Genomic DNA, 15,386 nt, shown 5'->3' with positions numbered 1-15,386 from the left:
AGAACAAGTCGAGCGACTCTCGCCCGTTCTCAAATACAATTTCTTTCCAATCTCCTTTAACGTGACAATGCCAGTCTCACACCAAGTGCCAAAAGTCTCGCATGCAAAGGCGACAAAGTGACAGCGATCAATGAGAGACTTGTATTTCCCAATCTTCTCCCTGGAAGCCCGCTCAGCGGCCTAAGCCATCTTTTTTATTAAAAATCAGTCCCAAAGGACTCGTTGGTTGTAGCCAAAGCGCCGCTGCGCAAAATTGAGACAGTACTTATATGACAGGAACCAGCACCACTCTTCACGCTTTAATTCGGTTAACACCAGACAGCGCTTCGTCGTTCACTGATAACAATGATAAAATAATTATTGAGAAAGCTATCGTAAAACGTTTAGATCAAAACGGTGGTATTACAACTATCAGTTTAATTATTCATTAAAACTTCCGCGCCAATGCAAAATGCGACACAGTATAATACTATGCCGCTCATTCTTTGTATCAAGAAAGCATTGTCCACAAAAAATACTCTAGTTGCAACCCTTCCAGGCGTACATAAACATAAGAAGACTTGTCGTCGCATGGTTCTCTGAAGAACTGGAGGGTGGAGGTAGTTGCAACTGGTGAATCTTTTCATTTGGGACAATTCTTAAACGGTGCTACAGTTTTTCAGGGACATCGTGCTCATTGGCTATCGCCGGCCGACAAGGACACTGCACCCTTTTGGACCGGAACTCTCCGCGCATATGACGCAGAACGACATTGTAGGATTGTCTCGCATACTTTCGACAGTAGGGACAGATGAACATGGACCGTGGCGCATCCGGTCTACAGAATGACGGAAATCGTTTTATTCGCCTTTCAAAACTACGGAATAAGGAAACCATTCGATGTCGTCTACCGTTTTTTGCTTTTCGATGCGGCCACCAACGAGCTTGCTACTGGAAGAGAAGTTGCGCGCGACCTTGCGACGAGATCGAGCTTTCGGCTGACGGCTGCCCTGCAAAACTCAAATTCTTGCAACTTTTTCTCTGTTTTTATCTAACACAATTTTTGTTAATAAAAATGGCGAACGGCACACATGCAGATCACAAGCAATAATACTGAGCGGCAAAACGCCATTGATAGCATAAAAAATAAAATACTGGACACTTACCTGTACTCGTTTTCTTCTTGTTCAAGGTCGCTGTAGTCACTTTCCGGATCCGAGTCACAGCAAATTGTATGTTCGGATTCCGTCATTCCGCCCGTTCTACAAGCATCAGCGCACGTTGTCTGGTAAACATGTGCGCTAATATGAAAAATTCTGCAAAGGTCACGCTGTACTTAGCGACATAGTCCCGCAGAGCGGCCATCTGCGAAGTGCCCAGGAACACTAGACCATTGCGAGGGACTAAAAGCCGCTCCGCATCGGATAAATCCTTTCTGTAAAAAAACAGACGGATGCACGACATCGGGCACTAGTCACCACGGGAGAACAGGCTGCCAGGAAAGCATACATACAGTACTGCCTGATTGTTCTCGCCGATGATACACAACATCTCTTCGGCCGTCAGCCGCTGCCGATTGTACATATTGTTCTCGAAGAACGTGTCGCATACCGACCGTTGTTCCCTGTTGACAGTGGAAAGGTCAAATGTTCAAGTTTGTTTTCATGACGTCACCAGCACTGCGTAGCTGAATGTAAGTAGTATGTATAGAGACTTACAGAAACCACGGTAGTTCCACTTCGTACATCGGCAAGGAAGCTTCCATTTCCAGTTGCTCGTCACGATAGCGCGACGACAACGAAAGCAGTTTGCTAACCTATCAATTCAACGTCAAAGAGCTTAATTAAAAAGCTTCGCTCTCTATTGGTGATATTGATATTGGTGGTTGCAAAAACGTTAAGGTTAAAGAAGTAATATTATATAGACCTTACCTTGGCCTCGTAAACTAGCCAGATATCCGTGCCGGGCGGGGAAGCATATACCCAAACGACGTCAGAAAAAGCAAGCAGCGTTTATTTTACGAATACCTGCATCGGCAAAAACTGTGGTTTTTGCTGCAGAGATTTACCTGTAGAATATAGTGGACGTTTGTCGTATTGCGGATTTAGGTAGTACTCCAAGCGGCGCTGATTGAGAATCCTGCACATTTTCTCCCGCGGAGCAAGAAGCGCTTGAATGTCCGGTATTTAATGCTGATATTAACTTTGCCGGGGTTGCTGAACTCACAAGGCAAAACGCCGAACAGACATTCGAAGTTGGCTGAATAATATGACGAGAAAATAAAAAGGCCGGTTGTCGTGCAGAGGCCAGGGCTTGCGTAGTAATACGAAACGCAGCAACTGCGCTGAGCCAAGGCCGACAACAAATGATTGCTTAATTTTCCGTAAGAATGCGGATACGAACTGCGCCAAGAGTGTATTTTTATTTCAACTTGTACAAGCCAATGCCATTTACATTCAAACTTTAAATACCCAATAATCAGAACAAGAAAAATAACTCTTCTAACTCTCGAGAACACCCGACCGTCCCCAGGACAGAAGCCGCGTTTCCGCGCTGAATTTCCACACTTATACGTTGCCACAAATACTGAACAGCGCGCGCTTCTCCTGTTTGTTCTTTGATACGCCGGCCGATTTCACTGATGAACTGATGTGTATTTTCGCCGCAACTTCCCATAGTTTCGAGTGCCACTGGCTGGAAAAAATGCCGATCAGTGAGTTCGGAATAGAGGTTTCGCTTCCGCACTTCCGCGTCTTCAGCAGCCGATCCCGCTGCTTCTGAACAGCCAGCTATATACGAAGTAGCGAATGTATCACAAACTGTCACATCCCATATCAGAGGGAGACCATTTCTCCATGGGAAGAGCGATAAGCCGTCTGGCCGCTTCCCGTCCAGTCTGCACAGTCCGGGAGGCTCCAAGATTGTCGGCACCTTTGCTGATCCCAGGCTACGCTGAATCACGCTATTCAAACTCGCATGCCTCCTGAACCTTCCCTGGCTTTTGACGCACGACAATCCATGTAAGCCGCCTGTATCAACCATTTCACCACACCGGCATTTATGCTCCTTACAAATAGGTGCCCCCAACCGCAAAGCAACAGCTAACCGCAGACCGGCATCGTCCAGCAGTGTGCCAAGGCTGGCGACCGGCAATGCAAACAACCAGGCACTGGCATCCTTAGCAGAGGCAGCCAACAGACGAGCAGAGGCAATAACGTCGGCGCTCTCTTTTAAGGCTTCCAGTTTCCCGACAGTCAGCATATCCGACCACAAGCGTTGGTTGCTCCGGTCTTCCATCGCAGGTGCACTCTTTCCTGTACGTTCTTCCCAGCACAGCTCAACGTCAGACCTCTCGTCGGGGCAATCTTCGGGCACAATAGTACGTACTAGCTCGTCGGTAGAATAAAGCGAGGAAAGATAAGCCGGCGTAGCGATTTCTTCGGCTTTAGGCAAACCCAAACCGCCTGAATTCACCGGAAGAGAAGCTTGCACGTATGTGCAGTTGTCCATCACAACATTCGTAATCTCTTCAGCTTTTGACCTAATCACTTCGTCGAACTCCCTGAGCTTCTCCGGATATTTGTAGCAAGCGGCCGCTCGAAGAGTGTACATAAGTCGCGGTAATGACAGACTGTTTCTTAGGAGAAATAACGCTTGCTGCGCCGGCAAGACGCTTAATGAGTCTGTCAATTTTTTGATTTGGCCAATTTTACCGTCCAAGCAATGGCCAATGGACCAGTCCGTAAGGGGAGCACCGAGCAGTTCCAACGTCTCTGGGGTAACCCTTTGAATACCAGGTGCGACTGCGGCAAACCGGTCGTATATGTCTTGCTGTTCCGCTTCAGACCCGCCATAGACATACAGCTCACACTTTGCGAAGTTGAGTTCCAGACCAATTTTTGGCGCATCATTGCAAACTCTGATAAAGTCTTCCAGGACCACTTCTGGGTCTCCTCCTGCTGTCCCGTCATCGAGGAACCAGGCATTGAGATCGGACTGGAGACTTTTTGCCAGCTTGTACGAGGCAAGGCAAAACAGCAACGGGCCAAGAGGGTCACCTTGCTGCACCCCATGAGCGGATGGCATCGTAGTTTCGCCGCAGAACAAGGTAGAGGAATTCCTATAACACTGAGAAATGAAATGGAAGTATTGCGGTAATTTATCAGCAGCTTCTTTCAGAACGACATCGCGACGAATGGTGTTGAACGCGTTACGAAAATCAAGCTTTAACACCACGGTAGGGCTGGCTGGGTGGGCTCGAAGAAATTTCCGGGTGGCATGAACAGCTGCTTCTGCTCCTCCCGGTGTTCCGTAGCCCAACTGCACTGGGCGAAAAATGCCGCCCAGTTCCGACTGTACACGTCTGCTAATCAATTTCCCGCACAGGCGTCTTATAGTGCAGCCAACCGCTATGGGCCGTATCCCGCCCGCTTTCTTGTTGAAAGGTATCAGCGTGGCGCCAAAAAGCACTGTGCGGACGCTATCGGGAATCGGGTGGAAGACAACGTGATTCACTAACTTTGTAAGCGCCGCTAAGATGCTTTACCCTTCTAATGAGAATTACTGGAATTATTTGGTTATGCGTAAAGCACCACGATCTAGTAGCGGTGACGGAAGGAAATGCGGCCGACAAAAAATCTGCCGATTCAGACTTTAAATGATACAACGGGTCATTTACGCTTACCTAAATTCACTTCATTTGTACTTCATATATGCCGTTCTTTATTTAAGAAACGCGAGATCATTTTAGCTTCCTTGACTTGAGCTTCCTTTAATTTTTTGCTAATTTAATCGTAGTAACAGTGAAATCGCATATCAACAGCAAGCAATAGGCACATCAACATTATGTCGTCTAATACTAATACACAAACGGAAATACGAGTTTTCGCGCTGTATGAAAAAATATCACTCACATCGGTGCTTTCAAAAACGGTAACGACGTAAGTTCTAGTTTGGTGAAATTGTAAAAGATTACTATGTACGGTAGCACATAAGCATACATAAAGATAATAAGATCTATGCGGGATTGACGCAAAAATAAACGGAAATGTTCCAAAACAGAAAAACAAACAAGCGCAATGGCAATGTCTACATTAGAATACAACGAGTTACGAAAGAACATCCCAACAGTCTCCGCATGGACACACTACACTCGCTTCGGTTGCACACCGGTGCGACGGCCATTGTCATTCTTCCGGCTCATAACAGCGTGATAACGCTGATTGACGTGCTGCACCGTCTGCCGTGCACCAGCACCATCCGCCTTCAAGACGCTAGCCGAGATCCACTCCATTTTCTTGTAAAAGCGCCTGTGGAACAAAAACGAAGGATGACAGGCACACCGCGGAATTCTTACTGAAGTCGGAATTACAACACGTTAATATATATATTATAACTGAACGTATATGCAATACAGGTTAACCGTAATGTTAAAGAATCCGAAGCGACAAATTGTTCGTACCGAGGTTTTTCTTGGGACACGTCTCCGTAAGCGTACTGAACGCGATAGCACGGCCGGTCGTCGGTGTCCAGTGCTCGTTGGACAATTCGTCCTGAATACCAGTATGGCGGCTGGTTGGCTATCGGCTTCGCTGGGAAATAGACGATTTGCCCTAGAAAAGCAACTTCGGTTTAACGGGCCACTTTAACCCAGCTGTAAGAATCTGGAAAACCATCTACAGATACTGCCTAACGTACAGTCAAACTTAGTGCAGCTGCAGTTGCGCAGTAAAATGTCGCGTTAATGATGGAACCACATCGGAACGTAGGAAGAACTACCGCAATTACCGAAAAATGTCTGAGGAAGTCATGAAGCATGTAACACGTCGCATGACACTTGCCTTTTTTGAAATTGGCCGCTCGAGTGTAAATGGCTGCCGGATGTGCGGGCCGCTGCCGCGATGGTTGGGAACGTTTTGCAGACGGTTTAGCGGCCGTTCCAACCGGTCCACTACCAGTCAGCTTGGTGCGGCGTCTGCTACGCTCCATCGTCCGTTGCGAACCACTCTGGCATCCAGCATGACCAGGGACTGTTGGAGTACCCGCTTGATCCAACGGCTGGGGATCAACAGGAGCAACCGTGATGGCCAGGGGCATGGCTTCATAGGTTGAAGATCCCGCTGCGTTCACGTGAGGCTCACTTGACCGTTCCAACGAAACACGGTCAGTTCCCATTTCCTCGTCTTGGGCAGCCACAATACCAACTGAACTAGAAGTAGTCGCGGAAGAGTCCCCGGTGAGATCTGCGTCGGGTCTCAGCACACCAGGATTCTCGATGGGATCCATAAGGCTTGCGTTCATCGGATGCTGCTGATCCGTTGTAACTGACTGGGATTTTTCCGATATGAGTGAACAGTCAAAAGTGTTGTGGCTCTCTTCCAAAGCGATCGTGAAGGACGGCACTGAGTTGTCCATGGATACACCTGCGTTATCCGAGAGGTCGCCATCTGACGAAAGTTCCAAGGAATCCGAAGACCACGAAAAGCAAGAAGACCCAGGGCGGGAACCGAGGCAGTCCCTTCTATTACTGCAGGATGGTGATTCCTCCTCATCGTTCCGCGAAGATTTCTGGTCTGCTGGCGCAGGATCCGTCTCGTCCAAAGCGTCATGGAAAGTATCGTCCTCAGAAACGGGATCGTAGAACACCTCCATCTCGTCATCCGGCACACGAGACCGAGAAGACGATGAACCCATAACTGCTGGGAGTAAACCAGACTGCAAAGGTAAAAAACGCAACCAGCAACTTAAAGAGAGGTCAACACGTTTGAAAATGAATAAATGTAATGTTAGCAAGCAACAAAACGTTGTTTTGCTTTAATGAAATACGAAATCAACCGCCTGCTATGTTTCAGTGTAAGCGCCGTTGCGTGGAAAGTGGTTAGCTAATCAACAATTTAGCCGGCGTGCGCCCATTGGCCATTGGTCAAGGCAGCGGGCGCGGATAAACCGCCTTCTAGCGTCCGTGTGCAAAACCGCAGTTTGCGGATAATTGTTACAAATCGTCGTCACTGGTTGTGTGTTTAATCGGAGGTTTAGCATGTTCAGTCATTTATAATTGATAGCATCGACTGTTGAACTGCGGGAAGTACAGTATATGCACTCGTACAGGTGACTCTGGACAAGTCGCTGTAACAGAAAGACTGCAGTCGATTTCCGAATCCGAGTCGCAGCAGTTCGTATGCTCGGATTCCGTCATTCCGCCCGTTCTGAAAGCAACAGCAAACGTTATCTATTATACTACGCGCTATCGTGAGAAATTCTGTAGAGGTCACGCCATACTTAGCGACATAGTCCCGTAGTGCGGCCATCTGTGAGGTGCCCAGGAACACCAAGCCGTCACGAGGGACCAATAGTCGTTCCGCCTCGGACAAATCGCTTCTACAACAAAAGCAGGGATGCACGACAACTCATAATACAGTACACCAAGACAACAGAGGGCTGGGAAAACATACAGTACAATCTGATTGTTCTCGCCGATAATGCACAGCATCTCTTCGGCCGTCAGCCGCTGTCGATTGTACATGTGGTTCTCGAAGAACACGTCAGTTACGCGCACCAATGGTTCTGATCTGTTAATATTAAAAAGGGAAAATCATTTTCATGACGTAAAACTGACTGTGTAGCTTGAAATAAGAAGTAAAGATGGTATAGAGCTTACAGTAACCATGGCAGTGACACTTCGTACATCGGCAAACAAGGTTCCATTTCCAGTTGTTCGTCACGATAGCGCGACGACAACGTAAGCAATTTGCTAACCTGTCAATTCAACGTCAAAAAGCTTAAAAAATTTTTTTCTCTATTGCTAACAGTTTCGAAAATGTTGGGGTTACATAGTAATTTAATACCTACCTTGGCCTCGTAGATCAGCCAGATATCCGTGCCCGGTGGTGAAGCATAAACCCAAACGACGTCACCTGAAGATGGAAAGCATTGGCAGCATCACTGCATCGCGCCAATTGCTGTTTTCGCTGCTGATATTTACCTGTAGAGTATAGTGGACGTTTGTCGTATTGAGGATTCAGATAATACTCCAAGCGGCGCTGATTGAGAATCCTGCACATTTTTCTCCTGTACAGTTGTAATAACCGCGGGGCAAGAGTGCTGGATATCCAGGAAATTAATGCTGGTATTGACTTTGCGTTCGCTTGAAAGTTAAAACGCCGAATATATGTATTCGGAGTTGGTCAAAAAACATACAGTAAAGAAAAACCAAAAAGCCGGTTGTTGAGCCGAAGCCAGAGTCTGCGTAACAATGCGAAAACGCAGCAGCTGTGCTGAAGCACTGCAGTTGTTGCTTAATTTTCAGTAGGAATACGGATATGAATTGCGCCATGCTGCGTGAACATCCTAATGGGCGTTATGGGAAACGCTTATTTCAGCGTACAGAACCACTGTACCACCATCTAGAAGCGGCGATCGTAAGAAATGAGGCCGCTGCTTTTCTCCTATTCACAAAAACTTTAGGTTTAGTCGTCGCATTGAAAGTAAATATTCGTTAATTCGACAAACTGCTCTGTATATTTCACAAACTTACTGTTATTTATTTTATTTGGCAGTAGCCACCAAACATAACAAATTGCCTGCGCACTGGAAACTAATTAAAATGACTTATTTAAACATTGAAAAATAACCAAAATCGTTAGTGTTGCTCGTTGTCTTAGGATGCGCGTTCAGAGTTTCTAAAACTGCCGCAGTATTCCTTTAATAACTGCTAAACTTAAACGCCGTTTGCTTAAGTTTATCAGTTTACAGTTTGCTTATTTTTAGCGTTTACACGATTTTGCATTTTTACTCTGAAAACCCTACCAATTTAAACGTTTATAGTTAATTTAAAAGGACTCTCTGATAATGTCCTGCATCTTGTTGTTTCTAAATTCTAATCAAGAATGCTTCCGTAGAGTCAGGTTAGAGAGCATCCGTATTTGACGATATATTCAGCAACCGTCAGTACTGTCGTGTATAAGCGTTCACGCCGATTAAGGCTCCATGAACAATCTTTACTCTTCCACGCCTGTAATGCTCAATCGGTAGGCACTCGTACTCTCAAACTGTAACAGAAGAACTATGGTGGAAATAGGACGAACGAATCAGGAACTCAGGAACTCAGGAATCCCTCAGGAACACGCTAACCACAACTTCCGGTCGTAAGTCCTGTGAGGATCGGCAAGAGCTAGGACGATTGTGTCACGAGCAAACCTGTATACTAAGCGATAATCCGGGAACAACTATGCACTTCAGTAGGAACAAGTATTGCTGTCTCTTTATCCAATTCACATCACAGTTCACAACGCTAGGAAATCGTAATTAGAAAGCAGTCTCAGAAGTAAATCTCAGACTACCGATTCCGATATTAGAAGTAACAAGAACTTATATAGACTTTGCGTTATGACATCATGTACATCGCTAGTAAAAGAGAACAGCAAATCACAGCATTGATTGACTAGATTATCCGTTGTGTTGCAGGTGAAAGGCGGACAGTCAGCATCCGTACGTACATCCGGCGTATGATCCTACTCCCATACGTCACCCCCACGAACGATGCTTGGCCGTGCCAATATAAACAATCCATCCCGCAACATCCCAGTGCGATTGTGCACTTCCATCCGTCCTGATCCCGATCCACCGCACAATCCACGCGTCCATCCGATGCCCAATGTGACTGTACGCCGCGATCCCCAGAGAGTTAGTGTGGAATCCTTGGCGAAGAGGCATCCGGAAGTCCACGGGTTTGGCAGGGCGGAGGTCCAAGGATCCAGGAAGGCAAACTATGAATTACTGACATTGTGTCGCTTGAGTGTAGATGGTGTTTTGTATGTACAGTATACGGCATAAAGCTTTATGAATTGTGAAACTAAAATCTTAAAATGTGATTATGTGGAATTCTGTAGAATTATGCATTAAACGAACGGGACCGCGATAACCAACAACCAGTAGTATTCTTACGAATTCTCGAGTACTACATCATCCAGTAACAACAGTCAACAACAACAAACAAGCAAAAATATCCGCATAAAAATCATGAGCACAAATTACTGGTAGATGAGAGCAAATTTAAACCAGCAAAAGAATATCAGTAGCAATAAGATCAACACGGCTTTGGTAAGGCAAAATCATTAGACAACACCAGGCCAGTAAAAAGGCGAGATCAAAGAAAGCAAAAGATCAAGGACAAAGGTGAGTCAAGGTTACTTGCCAGCACTGGGAGCCAATGAAAAGAGGCCAGTGATACCGGAGCCAGATGCAGCAGCGGCATCCAAACGGCGAGAAACTTCCGCAGCCATCTGTCGTCGGCGATCGGCATCCAATTCCCGCTGCTGTTGCTGAGCCAAATAACCAGGCACAAAATTATGTTCAGCAGAACCAACAGGACCGGAAGGCGCAGACGGCGCACGTGGGCGATCAGCCGGAGAACGGTCGCGGGCATCGCGGACAATCGGCACTTCAGGAAGCGGCAGCACTTTTGGTGGCAAACCGGGAAATTCAGCGTTCTGCGGGGCTTGCTGCTGCACAGGCGGAATGACAGCCAGAGGAACGACAACGGCATTCAAGGCTGGTGGGCCATGTAGATTGACAGCAGGGTTGACACCATTGGGCTCACCTGCAGCCACATTTCCGTTGCCTTGGATCGGATTCGGTGCATTCGCTGCTTGGTTGCCCGGGTCGTCAACCTCCATGTTTGCGGCGGCAGCTTCCACTGGAGCAACTGGGTGAGCGTCTCCATCAGGTACTTCAATAACTTCCGGTGCGCCCAGAGGTCGGCCATTACGACGCCAATGATCGTTTCCACGACGCAAGTTATTGTCTCCAAAATTCCTATGATTTCCTCGGCCGTACGGACGAAAGTTGCCACGGTAAGCACCACGGGCTCCACCCCTTCCTCGGTGATTATAACCGGCATTATACTGTTGTTGCTGCTGGTTAGAAGACGAATGAAAAATGGCGTCTACTAACTTATCAAAGGCTCGGTTAGGATCAATAGGCGGCATGCCCAACTAATGAAAACTAGTGACCTTTTAACGCTAAAAGTGAAGAGAGAAAAGCGTCAAAATCGCATTCGGAAAAGCAAGAAATCTAATACACCACTGGTGCCGAAACGAAAAATCCACAATGCCGATTTCTGCACACTACACGCAAGTGATTTTATACCTGTCTGCGGGAGCGAAATTTTAAACTGCGGCAGATTCCATACTAGTAAGAGAAGCAACCAATCAGCGCTTCGCGCTATATCCTTTTAATTCAACGTAATCGGAAAATCAGATCTAATCCAGGTACAACGAAAGATTCGGCACTGGCGGCTATCGCGCACATATAATACACTAACGACCAGTTCAATGTCTCAGCGCAGCGCGTAAAATTGGAAAACAAAATTGAAGGACAAAATTTTCGTTGTGTTCTAAAATGTAATACCACTCTACAAAATATCACTGCAAGAATAAAATGAAAGGAACCATTATGACACGAATTGAAGAAACCGACGATACCAAAGGAATACAGCGAAGATAGTGCAATAGCAAACATTAATAACATTACAGTTCATCCGAGTGCGGCTGATGCTGACCAAAAACTGCTGGTTCCGCAATTTCAGATGAATCCTCACGCGCAACAGCCGGAATAGGCATTACAGCCGGGGCAACTGGCTGCAGAGACGGCAGCGGATCAACATCCATTTTCTCAAAATCAGATCCATCATCATCGTCACAATCGACCACCATATCTGCATTCTCGTCAGCTTCGACCTCAGCATTCTGCTCAGGGGATAACACGGCCGAAGGATCCTCACGCTCTTCACCATCATCCGAGACAGATACTTCGCTTGGCGCCGAAGACGAGGACGGTGAAACCTCCTTATACTTGCGCTTTTGCCCACGAGTGCGAAAGTTATATGGTCCAGCAGAAGTGGATGGCTGCGGATCATCATCCTCCACGGCAGGAGATACAATGGCCGCTTGACGAGCAACTGCATCCGCTTCCTGATGCTTGTCCAAAACTTCAAACAGACGAACAAAAACTGGGTTCAAATATAAATACTGGCGACGCAATTCAAAGCGAGAGGCGTGGGCAGGGACCGCGTAATGGTACACAAATCAAATCGATTAATTAAAGCTCCGTTGGTAAACAAAAACCGCGACAAGTATAAACGAGGATAATATCGATGAAATCTGTTTAATCCGGAAAAATAAGCCTCGGTAATCACTAACTGATGCTCACCCCGGTTATCCGCCACAGCCATTCGTGGAAATACTCCGGAATGCGCTCGTTTGCGAGCCGTCTGCTTGGTCTTGAAGACCGGCCGTGGTGCATCCGGGTTGTAGGGCGCGTATAAAATTCCGCCTTTACGCAGATGCTCTTCATCTGATATAAACAAGAAGCAACAATTAACACCAGCGAGGCAAAGAATTATCCCCGCTAAACTGTATCACGGATATGCAACGAGAACACAGACCAAATATCCTTTAATTCCACATAGAAGCGCCAATCAGATTCGCAATAATATAGATTGGAGTTTTAAATCGATAAAGCCGACTAGAAATGACGGAAACTGAGGACTATCATTATTATCAAGCAAAGGGAACCAAAACAGCAAGGTATTACGACGGTACCTCGCTTTGCTCGCACAGACGGAGTCTCAGATGATGAAGGCTCCTCTTCAGTCAAGTCAGGAGTACCCAATTGTCTTTCTGCCTGCGTCTGCAGTTTCTTCGGTGACGGCTGACGAATCTCAACGTCAGGACTGGCAGCAAATAATCCTCGGCGGGCCTGACGGCGAACCACAGCAGCATTGCGTCGTAAGATTGTGCGTCGCCGCTGTGCATCATATCGGCGCTGCAAAGCATTGACTACTGCATCTGCCCAACTCGTTGAAGGTTGCTGAGCCTCTGCTTCACTCACCGATCCCGATGACCCAGAAGATTGCGCAGAAAACACTGGTTGCGCGGAAGTACGGCGAGAGACTCGAGATCGAGTGACACGCGATGAAGAACGGGCTTCATCGCTGTCCGGAGAATAGCCAAAACTTAATCCCGCTGTTGCTCGACTCGGGCGCGGTGTACGCGATGCAGTCTTCCGCGCAGTGGCTTTCTTTGCGGGAGGCGACATTCTCAAAACGTGAAAATGATAAATTATAAAAACACAGGGAAAACAGGGTACTATCGATGCCAACAGATTCAGAGAATTGAAGAACTGGAGTGCAGGGAAAAAGCACAACAGACAATTTCGACTGGCACCGACACCGAGAACTGAAAATTCACGAAGTATACCACCAGGCGGTTGACAGGCGACCAGCGTTTTTTGCGAATTTTATCCCCACTATGATCATGTGGCGTAGAACACACAGGAACCGAATTAATTCGCCGATGATTGTAAATATCCACCACAAAAACCGGATTTTAATACAACAAACGGATCATGACAATTAAAGGGATACGAAAAAGGAAAGTCCGAATGAAAACACGCGGCTGGGAAATATTCAAGACACAGACCAGAGACTGCGCAGTTTCCGATAGCATTGCCATATCAGGGCGGCTGGCAAGTGACAGAATGCCGCATCGCAAGCACAGAGAATATCAGCTGTTCATTCATAAAAAGCGAGGAACCCAACAATATTTATCCTTTCGCGGTGACGGGTTTTCTGTTTCATTTAATTACTAGCTTGTTTCTCTTCGCCGAATTTTATCTTAATCACTTCTAATCATCCGAGCATCATGTCAGCACAGCCTGTGGGGCCAACTGGAGAGCCGTTACCTTCGCCCGAAACAGATGCGATTGCCCACTATGAATACTGGAAGGGACGAACTCGCGAATCAGTTCAGTTTGCCATGGCAGAGCCTCTGCAGCCAAACAAAACCATCCGAGACCGTCGACAATTGGCGATGCATACGGCAGCCCACGCGTGCATTCTTGAAGCTGACATTACGGGATATTATGTGGACATGTCATCTATCAAGAAATTCGTTGTGGAAATGCATGATGATTTCACGGAAGAACGAGTAGACTTCTTCCTCGGCGACGCTATTAACGCTGGTATCTTGCTCAAGAAGATGAGCCGCGATGGACGTTTCGTGCTCGAGGTGGCCGAGGAAGTGAAAAATAACCGCGATCCAGAGACGAAGGTAATCGACACAACTAGCAAGTTTCGTCGGATGATTCGCGTAATCCTCTACCACGGTCGATACGCCATGTCACGCACCGAAATCCAACACTGGATCTGTACGTTCGACGTACACCTGCAGGACGTGGACTACTGGCTGGAGCGCGGGCTGCGCCAACTGGTTAACCAGAAACATGTCGTCGTCGTGTATGGGAATCTTTTCGTGGATAGTTGCATCGACTTGTGGCTACGAAGCATTCGCGGCTGCTGTCTCTGCACCACTCTGGCCCAGACCATCAGTATGTATTACGTATTTTCGGTTAGGAAATAGTCCAAGACAGAAATATGCGACGAATATTTGCTTTATTTGATTGTGTGAAATTCCATTTGAAAGTAAAATCACTCTACATGCTGCAACTTATCGTACTCTCTATGAAAATAACGTATTTTGCAGATATCAAAATGGGCACCATGAAGGTTATCGTAAACGGCAAGGAGACCAAACAGCATGTCGCCGATTGCAGCTTTGGTTACGTGGGACAAGACGGGGATTTGGTTGTCGATGGCGTCATGGAGCGGCTGGACGCAATCGAGCCCGAGAAGAACAACACCACCAACGTAAATCTGGTAATCCGGGCAAGCAAGGACGGGCGTATTGAGAGAGAACCAATTATCACGCTCACTCAACTAAAAGCTATGGGCGGCCGTCCTAAATATGTCCCCCGATCAAAGAATACGGATACCGAAAAGAAAGGCCAGAAGACCAAAGAGAAGGCCGAAAAGCCTGACAATGAAGTGAGCACTGCAGAACCGGATGCCATTAAGAAGCCAGACGCAATCGACAAATTACTAGAACAAGTTGAACGCGAGAAGGAAATTATGGATAACTGCAAGGCGCTGGTAAATACGCTGAAGGCTCGAGCGACGATGGATGCTAAACATATCGCATATATCCGTGAGGCGCTGGAACAACGTCTTGCGAACTTGAAGACTGCGAAGGAGAATCTAGATCTGGACTAAATAGCAGCGCTGTAACGTATGCGTATAATGCGTTTCCCGCGGCTGTTTGATAATTTGAATCTGATTTTCGGCCGACTTTTGTTTCTTCCGTTTAATCTTTTAATCTCGTTGAGTTGATCTCATCAATGTCTTAACAGGCAATTCTCATAATTCCGTACAGATTCTCATATAGTCATTAATTTTGCTGGTCAGACAGATCTTAATTCGGGTTTTTAATTTGGATTTATGCAGCATTTGAATAACCGCAATAAAATCGGTGTAACAGAATGCGCAACCGTAACAACAGTGAATTCCAGTGCAG

General features: G+C 46.8%; 1 protein-coding gene across 1 annotated transcript; it reads right to left on the bottom strand.

Moving 5' to 3' along the window:
* Positions 1 to 4,835: 4,835 nt before the first annotated feature.
* LOC129598795 (uncharacterized) lies at positions 4,836 to 8,086 on the bottom strand. The gene is made up of 9 exons (XM_055496850.1): positions 7,961 to 8,086; positions 7,828 to 7,892; positions 7,637 to 7,734; positions 7,431 to 7,547; positions 7,258 to 7,356; positions 7,085 to 7,184; positions 5,820 to 6,693; positions 5,441 to 5,591; positions 4,836 to 5,288 (listed from the first exon to the last, which is right to left on the bottom strand). The coding sequence occupies exons 1-9, from the start codon at positions 8,037 to 8,039 to the stop codon at positions 5,126 to 5,128; spliced, it is 1,746 nt and encodes a 581-aa protein (XP_055352825.1). The 5' UTR covers positions 8,040 to 8,086; the 3' UTR covers positions 4,836 to 5,125.
* Positions 8,087 to 15,386: the final 7,300 nt, after the last annotated feature.

Source organism: Paramacrobiotus metropolitanus, unplaced genomic scaffold (genome assembly GCF_019649055.1).
Source record: "Paramacrobiotus metropolitanus isolate TYO unplaced genomic scaffold, Prichtersi_v1.0 Parri_scaffold0000129, whole genome shotgun sequence".
Lineage (NCBI taxonomy): Eukaryota > Metazoa > Tardigrada > Eutardigrada > Parachela > Macrobiotidae > Paramacrobiotus > Paramacrobiotus metropolitanus.
This window is presented reverse-complemented; position numbering and strand designations above follow the sequence as displayed.

Bases quoted from the DNA above. Each gene is read 5' to 3' on its own strand.
- LOC129598795 (XM_055496850.1), bottom strand. From the start codon at position 8,039: ATGTGCAGGATTCTCAATCAGCGCCGCTTGGAGTATTATCTGAATCCT. The intron at 7,357-7,430 runs GTATGTTTTCCC...CTTTTGTTGTAG, and splicing joins GAGAACAATCAGATTGTACT to AAGCGATTTGTCCGAGGCGG. The intron at 7,185-7,257 runs GTATGGCGTGAC...TGTTGCTTTCAG, and splicing joins CTACGGGACTATGTCGCTAA to AACGGGCGGAATGACGGAAT.